This window comes from Serpula lacrymans, assembly GCF_000218685.1.
Source record: "Serpula lacrymans var. lacrymans S7.9 unplaced genomic scaffold SERLAscaffold_7, whole genome shotgun sequence".
In the NCBI taxonomy this organism is placed as follows: Eukaryota; Fungi; Basidiomycota; class Agaricomycetes; order Boletales; family Serpulaceae; genus Serpula; species Serpula lacrymans.
The window spans coordinates 2,511,100-2,525,042 of NW_006763296.1; the positions used below are offsets into that span (position 1 = coordinate 2,511,100).

The following is a 13,943-nucleotide window of genomic DNA, read 5'->3' on the forward strand; positions in this document are numbered from 1 at the left end:
TACCACTGTTAACTGCTGTCATGTCACTTCCAACTTTGAAGTCATTTTCATCCCTTTTGATTAGAGTCTTTCTGAGCACTACAGTTTGTGCGTCAGGAGCTGCTATCACTGGGAACCTCGTCACCTCGTCATCTTTGTCGTTCTCAAACTACTTTGTGCTACAATTAGCAAGGTAGTGCTCATCTATACTCGTCATTAAGCCCCCATCCTCTATAAATTCAACTATCCCTCCTCCTCAAAACCCACACCCATATCTCTCTGGGTTTTACTTTAAAGGACTTTCATACATACCACCCCACGAACAACCAGAGCACCCACCGTTCTAGGAGGCAAAGCCCATAAACAAGTTCCGTGGAATCTGGGAGGATTGTTTGTTAGTTTGTTTTTGTGTGTGGTTTTCTAACAACGGTTCTCATCATCAACACCGTTGCCGCACTATCAAGTACCCAGGATCGACAGGCTTTTCAGGAAACCACAAGAAACTATTCTGTTCTGACGGTGTTCCTGTCAGAAAGGATTTCCCAGACAAGCTTCCACCCTGGCCACAGCCTCAAGGCATTTTTGTGAATGGCACTCACTTTCATCCTCGGGTTTTCCTCTCAACTATTCATGAAATATATGAGAAGGTCATAATTGAGGGTGGAAATGGTGCTGACCTTGAGATGGAATATCAGGCATTTGCAGCTATTGTAACAACCAAGAGTGAATTACTCTGGCACACACAGAACACACTAGAAGGAGGATGAAGTTGGGGAGTGGTTACCCCTTAGGCTGCAGTGAGTTAGTTGGTATACAACAGGAGGACTTGCTGAGGAGTCTCCTGGATCTATTGGGGTATATATACTACTACAGGTTTGTTTGTACATGTGTACTATACAGTTGATGAAGGCAGTGGCTGATGATGTCATAGGGCCTAGCCCATATGGCCAGCTCCACTGCGTGAGAGAGTTGAATCTAAAATAAGAGAAAGGCAACGCGGCGCGGGAAAGGGAAAATGGCGCGTGGCACTTAAAGTATAGAGTTGAAGCGGAGAATAAAAAGAAAGGAAATGTCCGGAAATTGTGTTATTGTAACAGCTATGCTAGTCAAACGAATGACCCCTCCAATTCCATACAGCCCAGTCTTGTTTCGGCTTTATGAATCCCTCACGTTGAGTCCCCCCATGCCGGATTTGGTCAAGGAGCACGAAGGAAAAAAGTATTTGAGGGTTGACTGTCTTTCCGACATGGAGCAAGCAGTAGTGGTTTCTTGAAGTTTTTTTCATGATTTTCGCTCTTTTCCTTACTTTTTTCTGCATTTCCGTACTTTTTTCTGCATTCACACTACTCATAATACTTGTGCAATACACATGAATGGGCACAGATCTCTAATATAAATATTTTATGCCTTTGCTGTCGCTGTATAGACTTTCGAAAGAGTACCACTACCTATGCGAACCCCGAAAATAGGGTTAGAAACGAACTTGGTGAAAAAAAAAAGATGCAACCTGGGGTAAAATGAAACAGTCAGGTCACGTGAATAATCGGTCGACAATCGGTCAATCGGTGACTTCCCTGGCTATGGCGGAGTTGCCCACCAAGGTATGGCGGAGTTGCCACACACACGCGCACCGTCTTTCATCTTTTCATTCAGTCCAGCCAAGTGCCACAACATGGAAAAGCTCAACTGTTGGGTCTACGGTGAAGATGTTGAAAGGATCTCGACTGTCGACATCTCAAGTTCAGAGACTGTCTACGACCTCAAAGAAGCCATCAAGAACAAGAACTCCTCACAGTTCCGTGATGTGGAAGCAAAGTATCTCGATCTCTACTCCATTTGCCTTCCTGACGATGAGCAACTGGAAGGCAAACTTAGTCGGTGGGATCATTCAAAGGAAATGAAGCTCACCAGACGATCCAAATTATCAACCCTTTTCCCCAAGTCTAAGGAAGGGGTGTGGTTCATCATCGTCCGTGCACCCAGTTCTTGTACGCATTTATCACTGTATCCTATTACCCTTCTGACGGCAAACTTTATGACTCAGTTTCACGCAAAATTGAAGTCCCAAACTTGACTCTTTGCTGCTGGGTGCGCGGTGACAGATCCAGTGTCGTCTTTTATGTCAAGGTCTCAAGTTCAGAGACTGTCTACGACCTCAAAGAAATCATCAAGGACAGGAACCCCTCGCGGTTACGTGATGTGGGGGCAGGGTATTTCGATCTCTACAAAGTTTCCTTTCCATATGAAGGAGGTGATTCACTTGAAGGTGTGCTCAGCAATCTCACCAGTCCCAGTCTGGAAAATCCTCTGGAGGCGGGGCAGCAGTTGTCAGATGTTTTTACGCAACCGCCTGCCAGAAACCAACTTCACCTTATCATTGGTATGTGGCACTTGCAATTCCAACTCAACCTCAATCATGATGATCATTCTCTTCACATTACCAGACGTGCTTTCCATCAAATTTTGGATGCGAGGGGCAAATCTTGCGGGTTTCATTAAAGTCACAATACCAGCGGAGGCCGATATTGGCGATCTCAACGCTTCGATCAAGGCGGCATACAGTGGTATTATACCCTTTCCTGGCTTCAGAGTTTACAAGGTTACAGCAAACAACGATGACGAGCTCCACGAGATTCTTGGTGCTACAGGATCGGGTCAAATGCTGCAAGGGACTGTGATTCTGAAGGAGGTCTTCGATGACGTCCCTTTTCTTCAGATGCCACGTGTTGTCGTCGAGCTACTCGATGAAAGTAAGCAAAAAGCATGACGGTATTGGCTCGTACTCACCCAAGCTCACAGAGATAACGGGACATCCTCCATCGGCATATCGTCACGTAGGAAATGGCGATCCGATCGCGACTGCACGCAATAAATTCCTAATATCCACTCCAAAGGAGAAGCCTTCAGCCACTGGCACCCCGTCTGAATTTCGGAGACGACAGAATAATTCACAACACCTTAAATCTATACCCTGTGGTCGTCCTCGCGAATATGAGGAAACTATCCCCGTAACCCTCTTACATCCTGTCTTTGGCCAGTTTCTTGATGACTGTCAGACTATTGATGTAACAGCTGACGACAACAGTTTCGTCGAGCACCTCGCGATAGCCATGTCGGCCTTGTATGAAAACGAGAATGGACGGCTTGAAGCTGTTGACAAGGTATTTCAAAAGTACCGCTTCCACTTCACCATCACCAAAACGAAAACTACTGCATATATTACGGATGCAGACATGCAATCCCAAGGACATCGTTATGTGATCGCCGAATACAAGAACGAAACCGGGAATGCATCAGCCGAGCCGTATTTCCAAGCCATAGGATACTACCTGGAGGGGACGAGAGATAAGGCTGTCAAATTCAGCAGATCCCCTTTGCCCTGCCTCCTTCTCGCCATTTTCGGTTGGTCCCTGCATACTGTACTGGTTCTATGGGGAGCTAATTGGTTCTTTCTGCAGGGCCACATATAGTGTTTGCCGGTGCCGCATGGAATTTGCGTCCGACGGTACAGATCTTGTCAACACCTATTGCGTTTCACTTTCATTCCACCGATATCCACAATCGACTTACTGTGACACGTCACATGGCCGCTTTTCGCAAAGCTGCCGAAAGGCTGAATGAGTATTACGAAAACCTGACAGAAACCCCTCTTCTTACTTCCGCACCAGTCCCCCCTCATATGTTCGCGTACCCAACGAGTTACAGATCGCTTCACAGCAATACACTGAAACATTTCCGGTACGTGATAGAACTGGACTCTGACAAGCTCGTCTTTTCCGGAACTGAGGACGAAGGCGATCATATCTGTATCAAATTCGTTCGAACTTATTCGTGTGATGCCCATAAACACTTTGCATCTTTGGGATGTGCCCCAGCCTTGCGAGGGTTCGAAAAGATCGCCGGTGGCTGGTTCATGGTGGTCATGGACATGCTCCCTGCCGACTTTGAGATGCTGAGTGCCCGCACGGGACGGCTCCCCCTTTCTGTCTTCACCGATATATCCGCAAAACTGGAAAGTCTTCACGAAGCTGGTTACGTCCATGGCGATATTCGCGACACGAATATTATGGTGTCCAAGACCAACAAAACACAGTTCATGATCGTCGACTTTGACTGGGCAGGAAGCATTGAGGAGGCACGCTACCCAGCTGGTGTCAATCACATAGACATATCCAGGCCACTGGAAGCTCGCGACGGGAAAAAGATCTTGAAGGATCACGACATTTTTATGCTCCAAGACATGAAAAATTCCAAATTCATGGATTAGGTGTATTCTATTTGTATCATAATGTAGCAAAATCGTCATGCTGAGTGATGTGTATTCTATATGGTTTTTGTAACTGAGTAAAGGTTCAGGCTAAGAATGACAGTGATTTCAATAAAATATGACGCTGGATTTGCACAAAAATCCACACAGTTGCCTTGAGAAAGAGCTGGATCGTAAAGCAAAGCCTCGTTACAATGGCCCTTATGAAATTGTGCGATGTACTAAAGGAGGATTGTATGTTCTGAAAGAAATGGATGGATCAGTATCACAAAGAGCAATTGCAGCATTTTGACTACTTTCCTATCCCAACCAACAGTCTATGCCCCTCCTGGATGAACTGGATGACCATGATGACAACCTAGATGAGCCTGAAGATGAACCTGACTATGAGCATAACAACTCAGATGATGAAGATGATGATTAATGACTTACCAGAATAAATTTTATGACCACACGACCCCTTAATGTGTTGCCATGTTTCATTCCCTATGACCCTACCTTTATGGAAGCAACTGGGGACAGTTGCAATTTCAAGTTGTCCGTGGATGTCATGAACCAAAGTTGATTGGGAGCATGGACAGGTGTCAATAATGAAGTGCATATTCAAAAGACTCGCCTTTGTGCCACACAGGCATAGTGCCATGTGGAATAGTAATTAATATTGCCTTTTTTGAACTTGTAGCTGATCAGCACCACCTCTATTAGGCAATCAAGTTGCGCTTACCTTTGCTTTCCATTCAGTACTTTGCACTGTCATGCACCAAAGTTGATTGGTAGCATGGACAGGTGTCAATAATGAAGCGAATATTCAAAAGACTCGCCTTTGTTCCACACAGGCACAGTGCCACGTGGAATAGTAATTAATATTGCCTTTTTCAAACTTGTAGCTGATCAGCATCACCTCTATTAAACAATCCAGTCACGCTCACCTTTGCTTTTCCATCCGGTACTTTCTGCATTTCGGCATTTCGGCAAATTTTCGCGTCGCCACTGGCTACACATTGCATTGCGCCCTCGCTTTTGTCATTTCCCTTACTCCCCTTCCTTTGCCTAGCCCCACCATGGGCCCCTTCCTCTCCTTTTTATTCTCACCTGACGGTCGTTTCTGGATCCCCATTCTAATCCACTTGTTCGTCACCTCCACCCTCCTCCTCCTCATCTTATTTGCACCCCCACCATTTCTGATGTCACCACTTCCTATCCGCTTCCGTCGCCAATCCGTAGACTACCACGTGCCACTGCTGATATCAGCAAAGCCCCGGCGGCCAGTCCAAATAGGGCAACAGGTCCATCTTCATGACGTCAATCTGCCATCATATACTATCAACACATCGGTCGCTCGTCTTGCCTGGTTGGAGCGTGGGTGGGTAATTTTTGAGCTGGAGAAGGTTCATCCCCTTGCGTCGCCCATGTTCATTGCTGTCCCATTCACTTGGGTACACTTATCTTTTGTCCATTGTCTTCGCTACAGCTACACCTACCACACGCTGCCTGGGACTCACTTGTTCAAAATTGGAACTACTCCTCTCCCTCCCTCGTTTGATCAGGTGGTCCAACACAACCAGTCCATTAGTAAGGCCATGGAACTGTTGGATTTGGACTAGGTGGTGGACCGGTGGCTCCAGTTTCTTTTTTTTCAGCAGAACATTCATTTACAGTGCAATTATTTTTGATTTTTGAATCATTTTTATGGGCACATATTTTTTTAGAATGCCTGACTGACAATAAAGGAACTGTGTTGATACTGATAGTGTTTTGCCTTGCCCTTTTTTTACTGCATCTTCCCATGACATCATGATTTTCCTGCTCTTTTTTTGCTATTGGACTTTATTTTATGGCTGTACAAACCTGTGACATGGCTCACAGCATTCATTGTTCTATCCCTTTCTTTTCCCTTTTTTTGATAATCTTATCCTGTACTACCTACGCAGGATTTGTCAGCGTACATTCCTTCCTTCATGTTCTTTCTCATTCTTTTTGCGCAGCTATACTGTGCATAGCCTACCTTTCTTTTCACTATATAAACCCCTGTATTTTACCTTGTAAAAACAACAAAGAACTCGATTCCAGACTTCTTCTCTACTCTCAAGTTCACTACTCTGCTACTTGTGATCCAGTGTGGTCACAACACTTCCCACTTCTACCACTGTTAACTGCTGTCATCGTTCACTTCCCACTTTTGAAGTCATCGTTATCCCTTTCGATTAGAGTCCTTCTGAGCACTACAGTTTGTGCGTCAGGAGCCTGCTATCACTGGGAACCTTGTCATTCTCAAACCTACCTTGTGCTACAATTAGCAAGGTAGTGCTTGTCTATACTCGCCACAAAGCCCCCTATCTTTCTATATTCCAACTATCCCTCCTCCTCAAAACCCACACCCATACATCTCTGGGTTTTACTTTGAAGGATCTTTACATGTACCACCCCACAAACAACCAGACCACTCCACTGTTCTAGGAGGCAAAGCCCATAAACAAGTTCCGTGGAATCTGGGAGGATTGTGTGTTAGTTTGTTTTGTGTGTGGTTTTCTAACAGCAGTTCTCATCATCGACAGCGATTCTCCGAAGGACAAAAGGTGTGGTTAGAGAACACCAACCTGCGAGAAAAAGCTACCAAATACAAGAAGCTCAACATGAAACGCATCGGACCTTTCCACATCCAAGAAAAGATTTCCCCGGTGAACTACCGACTATCCCTGCCTCCCCATTGGAGGATACATAATGTTTTCCACGCATCCCTTCTCACGCCGTATACAGAAACCAACACTCATGGCCCAAACTTTATCTGACCACCACCTGACCTGATCAACAAAGAAGAGGAATACGAAGTAGAAAGTATTCTTAGACACAAACCCTGGAAACGCGGGCGCCGCGACCTGATTAAATGGTGGCATTACCCTCATTCTGAAAACTCATGGGAACCGGAAGAACATTTAACCAATGCTGCAGAGATACTGGAAGCCTATAAGAAGGACCACAAGCTGCGTTGAAGAGACAATCACCCCACTACCAACAATCCTCTGTCTTTCAACACAAAACATGTCTACTTCTAACTCCACCGGCTTCCCTATCACCACCTACTCGATACCCGGCGACGCCAACTTGCTAGCCGACAAACGAGTGTCTTTTGCGTGTGGGCAACGACACAAGCAACGACACAACCAAGCCAACATCACTGATGCCATAGAATTAATGTCAGCAAAAGAAGCCTATACCTATCTCTTTTACCCCATGCGTATCACGCTCTTTCTTCCATGCATACCTTCCTTGCCATAGACCTCATAGCTGATGAACCCCTAAAAGCCATAGACTCAATACATTCGTTGGAAAGCGAGCATTTGCGGCTCAACAGTCAGGACTTGAGTATCTGTCAGGCACTCCGGATGGAAAAGTTAGTTTTGGAATCTTTGGAACGACGCTTGAGGATGAGCTCCTCGAATGGGCAGATGGACTTGGCAAAGGAATATTTGGAATCAGGCGGGAGGACATTGCTTAACAAAGCTCGCACGCGGATAGAGCGAGACGGTTGTACAAGTACTCCTCCACCTGGTTTGTCCCTCCGGTCCCTGTTGCACCCAGACCAGACCAGTGTTACCCCGGAGCACACTTACCACATCATCACCCGTCGACCTACGCCCATCCCGTCGGAGGAAAAATATATTCCCACCATCCCAACCAGCCTGATCTCACAAGAGTTGAGCCACTCCAGTCCCCATTCCATTGGGTCGAACCCAAAACCACCGTCTCCCCCATTATCTCCACCTCAACCAGTGCCAAACGCCCAAACCCGTCGCCTGACGAACCAACGAGGAGTCCGATGCAGCCGGCAAGAGGTGATACTCCAGATCCCCGCCGCCAGAACTCCATCAAAACGGCAGTCTTGTATGTCGAAGGGACAAAAAGACAGTCCGCCTGGCGCAATGCACAGGCCTGAGACTGGCTCTCCCTCCAACCCAATCAACGTAGATGACGATGCAGCCATGATTGATCAGTTGTACGCAGGAACGTACAACCTGGGAGATGACGATCCAACCACTCCCCAATCCAACACCTCATCCAACACCCGACAAAGATACCATGAAGGTGTTTGTAACAACGCTCCATACTGCCAAAACTGCGGTTGGAGCGATCATCGCACATACTATTGCAAAGCCTACTATTGCCCCGACTGTGACCGTTGTGCACCGGGACATAGTTTCAATTGGTGTCCCATCCGCAGGGAAGATGAGGATAGGATTCTGATGGAAGGATTACATGGAGATGTCAGCTATGACAACAGTTACAATATGGATGGCGAAGGTACCAAATTTCGGTGAAACTCGGAGCAAGTAAGGGGGTAATGTTACAATCTCTATTGGACATTTAAGGACTACTCATTTCTTTTTACTCATCGGTTATACCATCGGACCAATGACTCATTTCCTTCATGTATACTTCCGTTCCTCTCGCATTCACAGTACCTATTATAGTACTTAGTCCTCAACAGACGGACCTGCCCTAGATAGGACCTAACTCCTATCACCAATTCCTTTCCATTATAAATACCATGTAACAGCAGTAGTATTCTCCAATATGATTCTACGCAGTTCACACTTACAAAGCTAGACTCCTAAGATCAGACTTCTACTCAGAAGAAGACCAACTCTCGTTGGAAAACCTCTACTCAGAACTACGTTCTCGAACTTGTCTTTGGATAAGTCTCTTTATAAACCTCAACAAACCCTCAGACTTTGTTAAGCACTTCGTGCGTAACACCCTTGGACAAGGCCGTCAATGTGCAGGAGCTGGAGCAGGGGCTGGAGCAGGTTGTTGATATGCAGGAGATGGAGATCGACAAGATCGATGTGCAAGAGTAGGAGTAGAAGCTGCAGCAGCACACGGGTGTTGACGTGGTTGGCGTCTTTGTGAGCGTATCACCGCCAGAGATTGTTGCAGAGATTGATTGGTCTGCAATTTGGACTCGTCAGCTTGAGTTTGCTGTGGAGAAAAAATAGTCAGTAACATCGGCATTAGGAGGGGAGAGCCAACATACCTCCTCACCAAAGCGGGCTGGGGATGATGTTGTTAGATCTTGATGCATGGTGACATAAGGTGGGCTGTCAGAGAGTGACAATGGAACCATTGAGGATGGAGCCACTTTGTCTAGCAGTGCAGAGAGGTCAGCAGGAGTGAGCGTGCTTAGGATACCCACCAGTTGGGCATGAAAATCCATCAGCTCTGTTGGCAGTGGTTGCTGACCCAGTATCTGAGCGAGGATCTTGACCTGTAGTGCCGGAATAGTAAATCTGTACAACTTCAGTATACTACAAAGACTGTGGGAAAATGTATGGCAGCCTGACCTTGGTTACACAACAATATGGTAAGGTGTTGCAATGCTGATAACGTAAAATCAGCAATCTGCTGGACCGTGTGAGAATGGACAGTCAGACTGTTCATTCTCACACGGTTCAGTATTGTCCCAGCAAAGATAAGATTAGATGAGCCGTGCAAGAATGGACGGTCAGACTGTCCATTTTGCATGGTCCAGTATTGTTGTTCCAGCAAAGATAAGATTAGATCACCCAATAAGCCGTGCGAGAATGGACATCTTTGGATGTTTGTGATAGATTTCTATTAAATAATCAGGCTAGTTTGTATGCGTACCAAACTATTTGGTGAATATTAATTCTATCATTATTAGTATCAGAAAAAGGTTCTCATAGACATAAATGAGCTGGTATAGCTGACATAGTAACTATAAGGCTTCACATAGAAATTTATTGGTTATAATAGGAATTGATTTACAGCCGGCTGTGATCCCATTTGGCCTGAATACCATGTGTGTTTTACAGTGGTATGTTGTGTGTGTTTGTACAGCCAGGTATTTGTTGGCTGCCCCGTATAGCTGCTGCATACTGGGCTGGCTTACAAATCAGAGGTATTATCCTATGGAGTATTGGTATGTCAGAGTATATTCTAACATATACTACTACAGGTTTGTTTGTACATATATACTATACAGTTGATGAAGGCAGTGGCTGATGATGTCATGCCGCACAGCCCGTGTGACCAACTCCACTGCGTGAGATACTAAAAATAAGAAAAAGGCAGCACAGCGCAAGAAGTGGAGTTTGAGCAATAATGAAAAGTCCCACATGGCACAGGGTGTGAAAACTACAAAAGAAAGTTGAAGAGGAGAATGAATTTTAAAGGTCCGAAAAATGTGTTATTGTAACACTCAACTGGGGCATTTCCCGAAATATTGACCTCCGCTGAGGTCTGTTCTGTATGTCAACTCAGCCGCCCTCAGGTTTAGACCTTTGCAAATTGACTAAAAATCTGATGATCTCATCAGTCTGAAAGGCCACACAGGTGATAAAGCTGCCAACATGTTAATACAATGAAGTTCAATCTTGATGGAACTTGTAAGTAGACACATTGAATAGAAAACAAAAAATAGCTTTGTCAGTCTATGCAACAATAAGAAAAAGGAATTTCATCAAAAAAGAATGATAATAGAGGATACTTGTAAATATGTGTGCCATTGTTTCCAGCATAATCAGTAACAGTGTGGACAGGAGGAAAGGTTGTTTAGATTGATAATAAAATATCATAAAGTCAAGTCTGATGTTTGATTTTGATGATCATGGAAACAGATTGGAGTGGACCAGGAGCAGGAATTATCACAAGAAGAGTCCTGTAAGAAAGTGTGCAGAGCAAGCTTAGTACAGACTTTTTGGAACTACGTATTAGTAACACCAGGCTGAAATAGGCTGCAGCACAGTATTTGCAACATTCCAAGGTTTACAGCAAAAAATGTTACCTGAGATAATTATAGACACCCTACCTGTAGTAGTAGGAATATAGTATCTATTCCCTAGTGAGCTATTTTATTTTCCCCTGCATATCATCATACTACTTGTTTCTTGCTTTTTTTAAATTTCCTACAATGATTTCAATAGCACCTAGCTGGATGGTTAGCTTACCTCCCTTCTAGTGTATCAAAGACCTCTTGTAGTAGCTAGAGGTGGTATTCTTAGAATCAACTGTGAATTTGTTGTTCTCACACTGGCTCACTTGGGAATTCTTTCAACTCTCTTTTTGCTGTGTGACATTCTGTGTGACCATTACAGTTGAATGATTTGCCTGTGATTAGTTCTTGGCTTTGTTTATGTGTGAAGGAATGAATGACACAGGCACATATTCCACAACCTCACTTTGGCTTTGCATATGAGATTGCTACAGACATTGTTGGTGTCAGGTCTAGCATGATTGCTAACAGGTGTAGTAATTCAGAAGCCAGAGGAATGGATGCATGAGAATAGATATGTCAACTTCAAAATAGTCCTGAAAACTGCTGGTATTTATTTGAAACTTATCTGTGTGGTGGTGACTCAACCAATACCAAACTTTGTAGAAAAAGGAAGGTAGGGGTAAAGCCAAGTTTGACTTCAACTACTATTATAACTACTATTGTCTGACCAAGTCAATAATACAAAGTAACAAATATAATAATATAAAGGTTGGGATTGTATTACATACACTGTCAAATGAAGACCCCAGGCTTGCCATTGTTCAACTGTGACATACCACTTAAGACATTCTTTCAACAGGGAGATTGTCTAATAATGGTAGTGAGTATGAATTTATGGTGCTGCCCAAGATCATCACTCAAGTATTCAAAAAGTGTATGTTGCTTTGAGATGATGAAGATGAAGGTCTGTGCTTGCTACTTCCCACTGTCTAAACTCATGCCTTGTTAAATATATCACTGTATCTTTTGTGTGATCATTTGGTAATTATTTGCCTGTTTATGGCCAGGGTTTCCCATGGGACCATTATACATTACATTGAGAACAACTGTCTCACTCAGTTGCCTGTTTTCTCCTGCACTAAAGAATTTTATACAAAGGTATTATTGTAAGGTGAGTCACTTTTTAATTTCTGGGGGGTATGATGTGCTCCAGAAAAATCTCTTTATGGTAATTCAAGTGCAGACCTGTGAGTCTGAATTTTCAGGGAATTTTTGGCAGACCATCACAAAACATCACATGATCAATACCTAAGTAACAGATGGGTTAATTCAAGCTATAAATGGGACCAAATGGACTCACAGAATAAAGAGTGGAACTCCCAAGTGTCCACACACATAATATTTCAAGTCACCAACTGGAACCTCCCAGATTATAGCTTACAACTTCTCTGAGAGCCAATGGGATGTTCCAAGTTGTTTGTTGAAACTTCCCAAGTATTCATGAAACATCCCTGAGAGCCAGTGGGATGTCCCATGCTGTTTACTGGAACTTCCCAAAGCTCATGGAACATCCCTGAGGGCCAGTGGGTTTTCCCAAGCCACAAGTTAGAACGTCCAAAGTATTTATGGAACATCCCTGAGAGCCAATGGGATGTCTGCTTGTTGAAACTTCCCAAATACCTGTGAAACATTTCAAACATCTAATTGGAGATAGAATAATATTAGAAATGTTATATAACTCACTACTAAAGGGGCTTATAGACTGCTTAATGGAAAGCACACATAAAAATATGCATCTTTAAACCAAAGGGATCACAATATATTACTGTTTGGAGCTCTTTTACTACAGACTCAGAGAGTATAGTATACATTCTTTAAAAAATGGCCCAACTTGGGGTTACTTTTTGTAACAGGCTCTTTTTTTGAAACAGGAAGCTCTTTTTTCCAATTTGAACTGGAATTTGTTGAAAACAAAAAGTTCACCAGATACACCTTTTTGCAACCTTGTCAGACGCACTACCATTATGGTCTTTATAGTGGCCAGTAATTGGCCAGAGGAAATACCATATTAAATACAACATTAGGTTCATCACAGTGTCATGGACCAAACAAGTATGGTGTGACTATCACACAGGTACTATATTTGAAACACTCTGAGTATGACCCAATTTACCCTTACTTTCAAAGATTCAAAAATCCCATGTAACCTGTGACAACCTCAAGATTATCTTCAACAAGGTGAAGCAGTCTGAGTTTGACATGAAAATATTTCAACTTTGTTTTTGAGACTATCAGCTTTATTCTCAGACTACAGAATATATTACAGCCAAAATATGACTCTTAAAACCCCAAGGACATTTATGACTTTTTTTTCTGTTTTTATCATATGTCATAACTTCAATTTCAACAACCAGAATATTGAGTGACCATCACAAATGATAGTTGCAATTCCAAAGGGCTTGTGACTTGTGAAAAAGGTGTGCAACTGGTTTATATAAAGTCTGAATCATAGTCATAGTTAATATTTCTCCAATACATTTCTGTACTATTCCAGCTACTACTCAAAATGTGCTTAAATTTGAGAATTGTCCCTCTTCAGAATACATCTTAAACCTACTTTTGCTAAGCTCCACCAAACCAAAACCTTGCACATACAATTGACCCTTATTCAAGGAATTATACTAAAACATCGTAGTAAACTGCACAACAAAAGCATACCCAAAAAATAATGCATCAACATGCATTGTATGAATGTTATTATGGGAAAATCAAGTGAAAAAGCCACAACACTACCAGCAAGTGTGAACTTTCTATGTGAACAAAAGGCCACTTTTTTTAAAGTCTTTGCTGTTCTATCTTAGTTTGGGTTCCTGTGAACCATTTGATTGATATTGAAAATGTGATAATTTATTTTAGAACATTAGGGGCATGTATCCAATTTAGAGGATTGTTACAGTAATGTGC

The 13,943-nt window shown here is 43.5% G+C and overlaps 6 protein-coding genes across 6 annotated transcripts in view; 4 read left to right on the forward strand and 2 right to left on the reverse strand.

Annotated features, from left to right (window-relative positions):
- Nucleotides 1-797, forward strand: part of SERLADRAFT_415872 (uncharacterized protein) — a gene marked incomplete at both ends in the record, with an annotated part of 6,203 nt that extends 5,406 nt beyond the window's left edge. The window contains one exon of the mRNA XM_007318962.1: nucleotides 468-797. The remainder of the gene's footprint in view (nucleotides 1-467) is intronic.
- Nucleotides 798-1,600: 803 nt separating this feature from the next.
- SERLADRAFT_469055 (uncharacterized protein) lies at nucleotides 1,601-1,967 on the forward strand (the record flags this gene model as incomplete). The annotated part of the gene is made up of 1 exon (XM_007318963.1): nucleotides 1,601-1,967. A coding segment is annotated over one exon (315 nt), but the record flags the coding sequence as incomplete, so codon positions are not given.
- A 1,143-nt stretch (nucleotides 1,968-3,110) lies between these two features.
- SERLADRAFT_391072 (uncharacterized protein) lies at nucleotides 3,111-4,378 on the forward strand (the record flags this gene model as incomplete). Its single annotated transcript, XM_007318964.1, has 2 exons — nucleotides 3,111-3,381; nucleotides 3,438-4,378. The coding sequence occupies 2 exons, from the start codon at nucleotides 3,213-3,215 to the stop codon at nucleotides 4,244-4,246; spliced, it is 978 nt and encodes a 325-aa protein (XP_007319026.1).
- Nucleotides 4,379-7,616: 3,238 nt separating this feature from the next.
- On the reverse strand, nucleotides 7,617-7,850 carry SERLADRAFT_391077 (uncharacterized protein; the record flags this gene model as incomplete). Its single annotated transcript, XM_007318965.1, has 1 exon — nucleotides 7,617-7,850. A coding segment is annotated over one exon (234 nt), but the record flags the coding sequence as incomplete, so codon positions are not given.
- Nucleotides 7,851-7,979: 129 nt separating this feature from the next.
- SERLADRAFT_391079 (uncharacterized protein) lies at nucleotides 7,980-8,392 on the forward strand (the record flags this gene model as incomplete). The annotated part of the gene is made up of 1 exon (XM_007318966.1): nucleotides 7,980-8,392. A coding segment is annotated over one exon (197 nt), but the record flags the coding sequence as incomplete, so codon positions are not given.
- A 624-nt stretch (nucleotides 8,393-9,016) lies between these two features.
- On the reverse strand, nucleotides 9,017-9,766 carry SERLADRAFT_438609 (uncharacterized protein; the record flags this gene model as incomplete). The annotated part of the gene is made up of 4 exons (XM_007318967.1): nucleotides 9,017-9,223; nucleotides 9,279-9,509; nucleotides 9,586-9,621; nucleotides 9,689-9,766. 4 exons carry the CDS (start codon nucleotides 9,764-9,766, stop codon nucleotides 9,017-9,019), a joined length of 552 nt encoding a protein of 183 aa, XP_007319029.1.
- Between the last annotated feature and the right edge of the window lie 4,177 nt (nucleotides 9,767-13,943).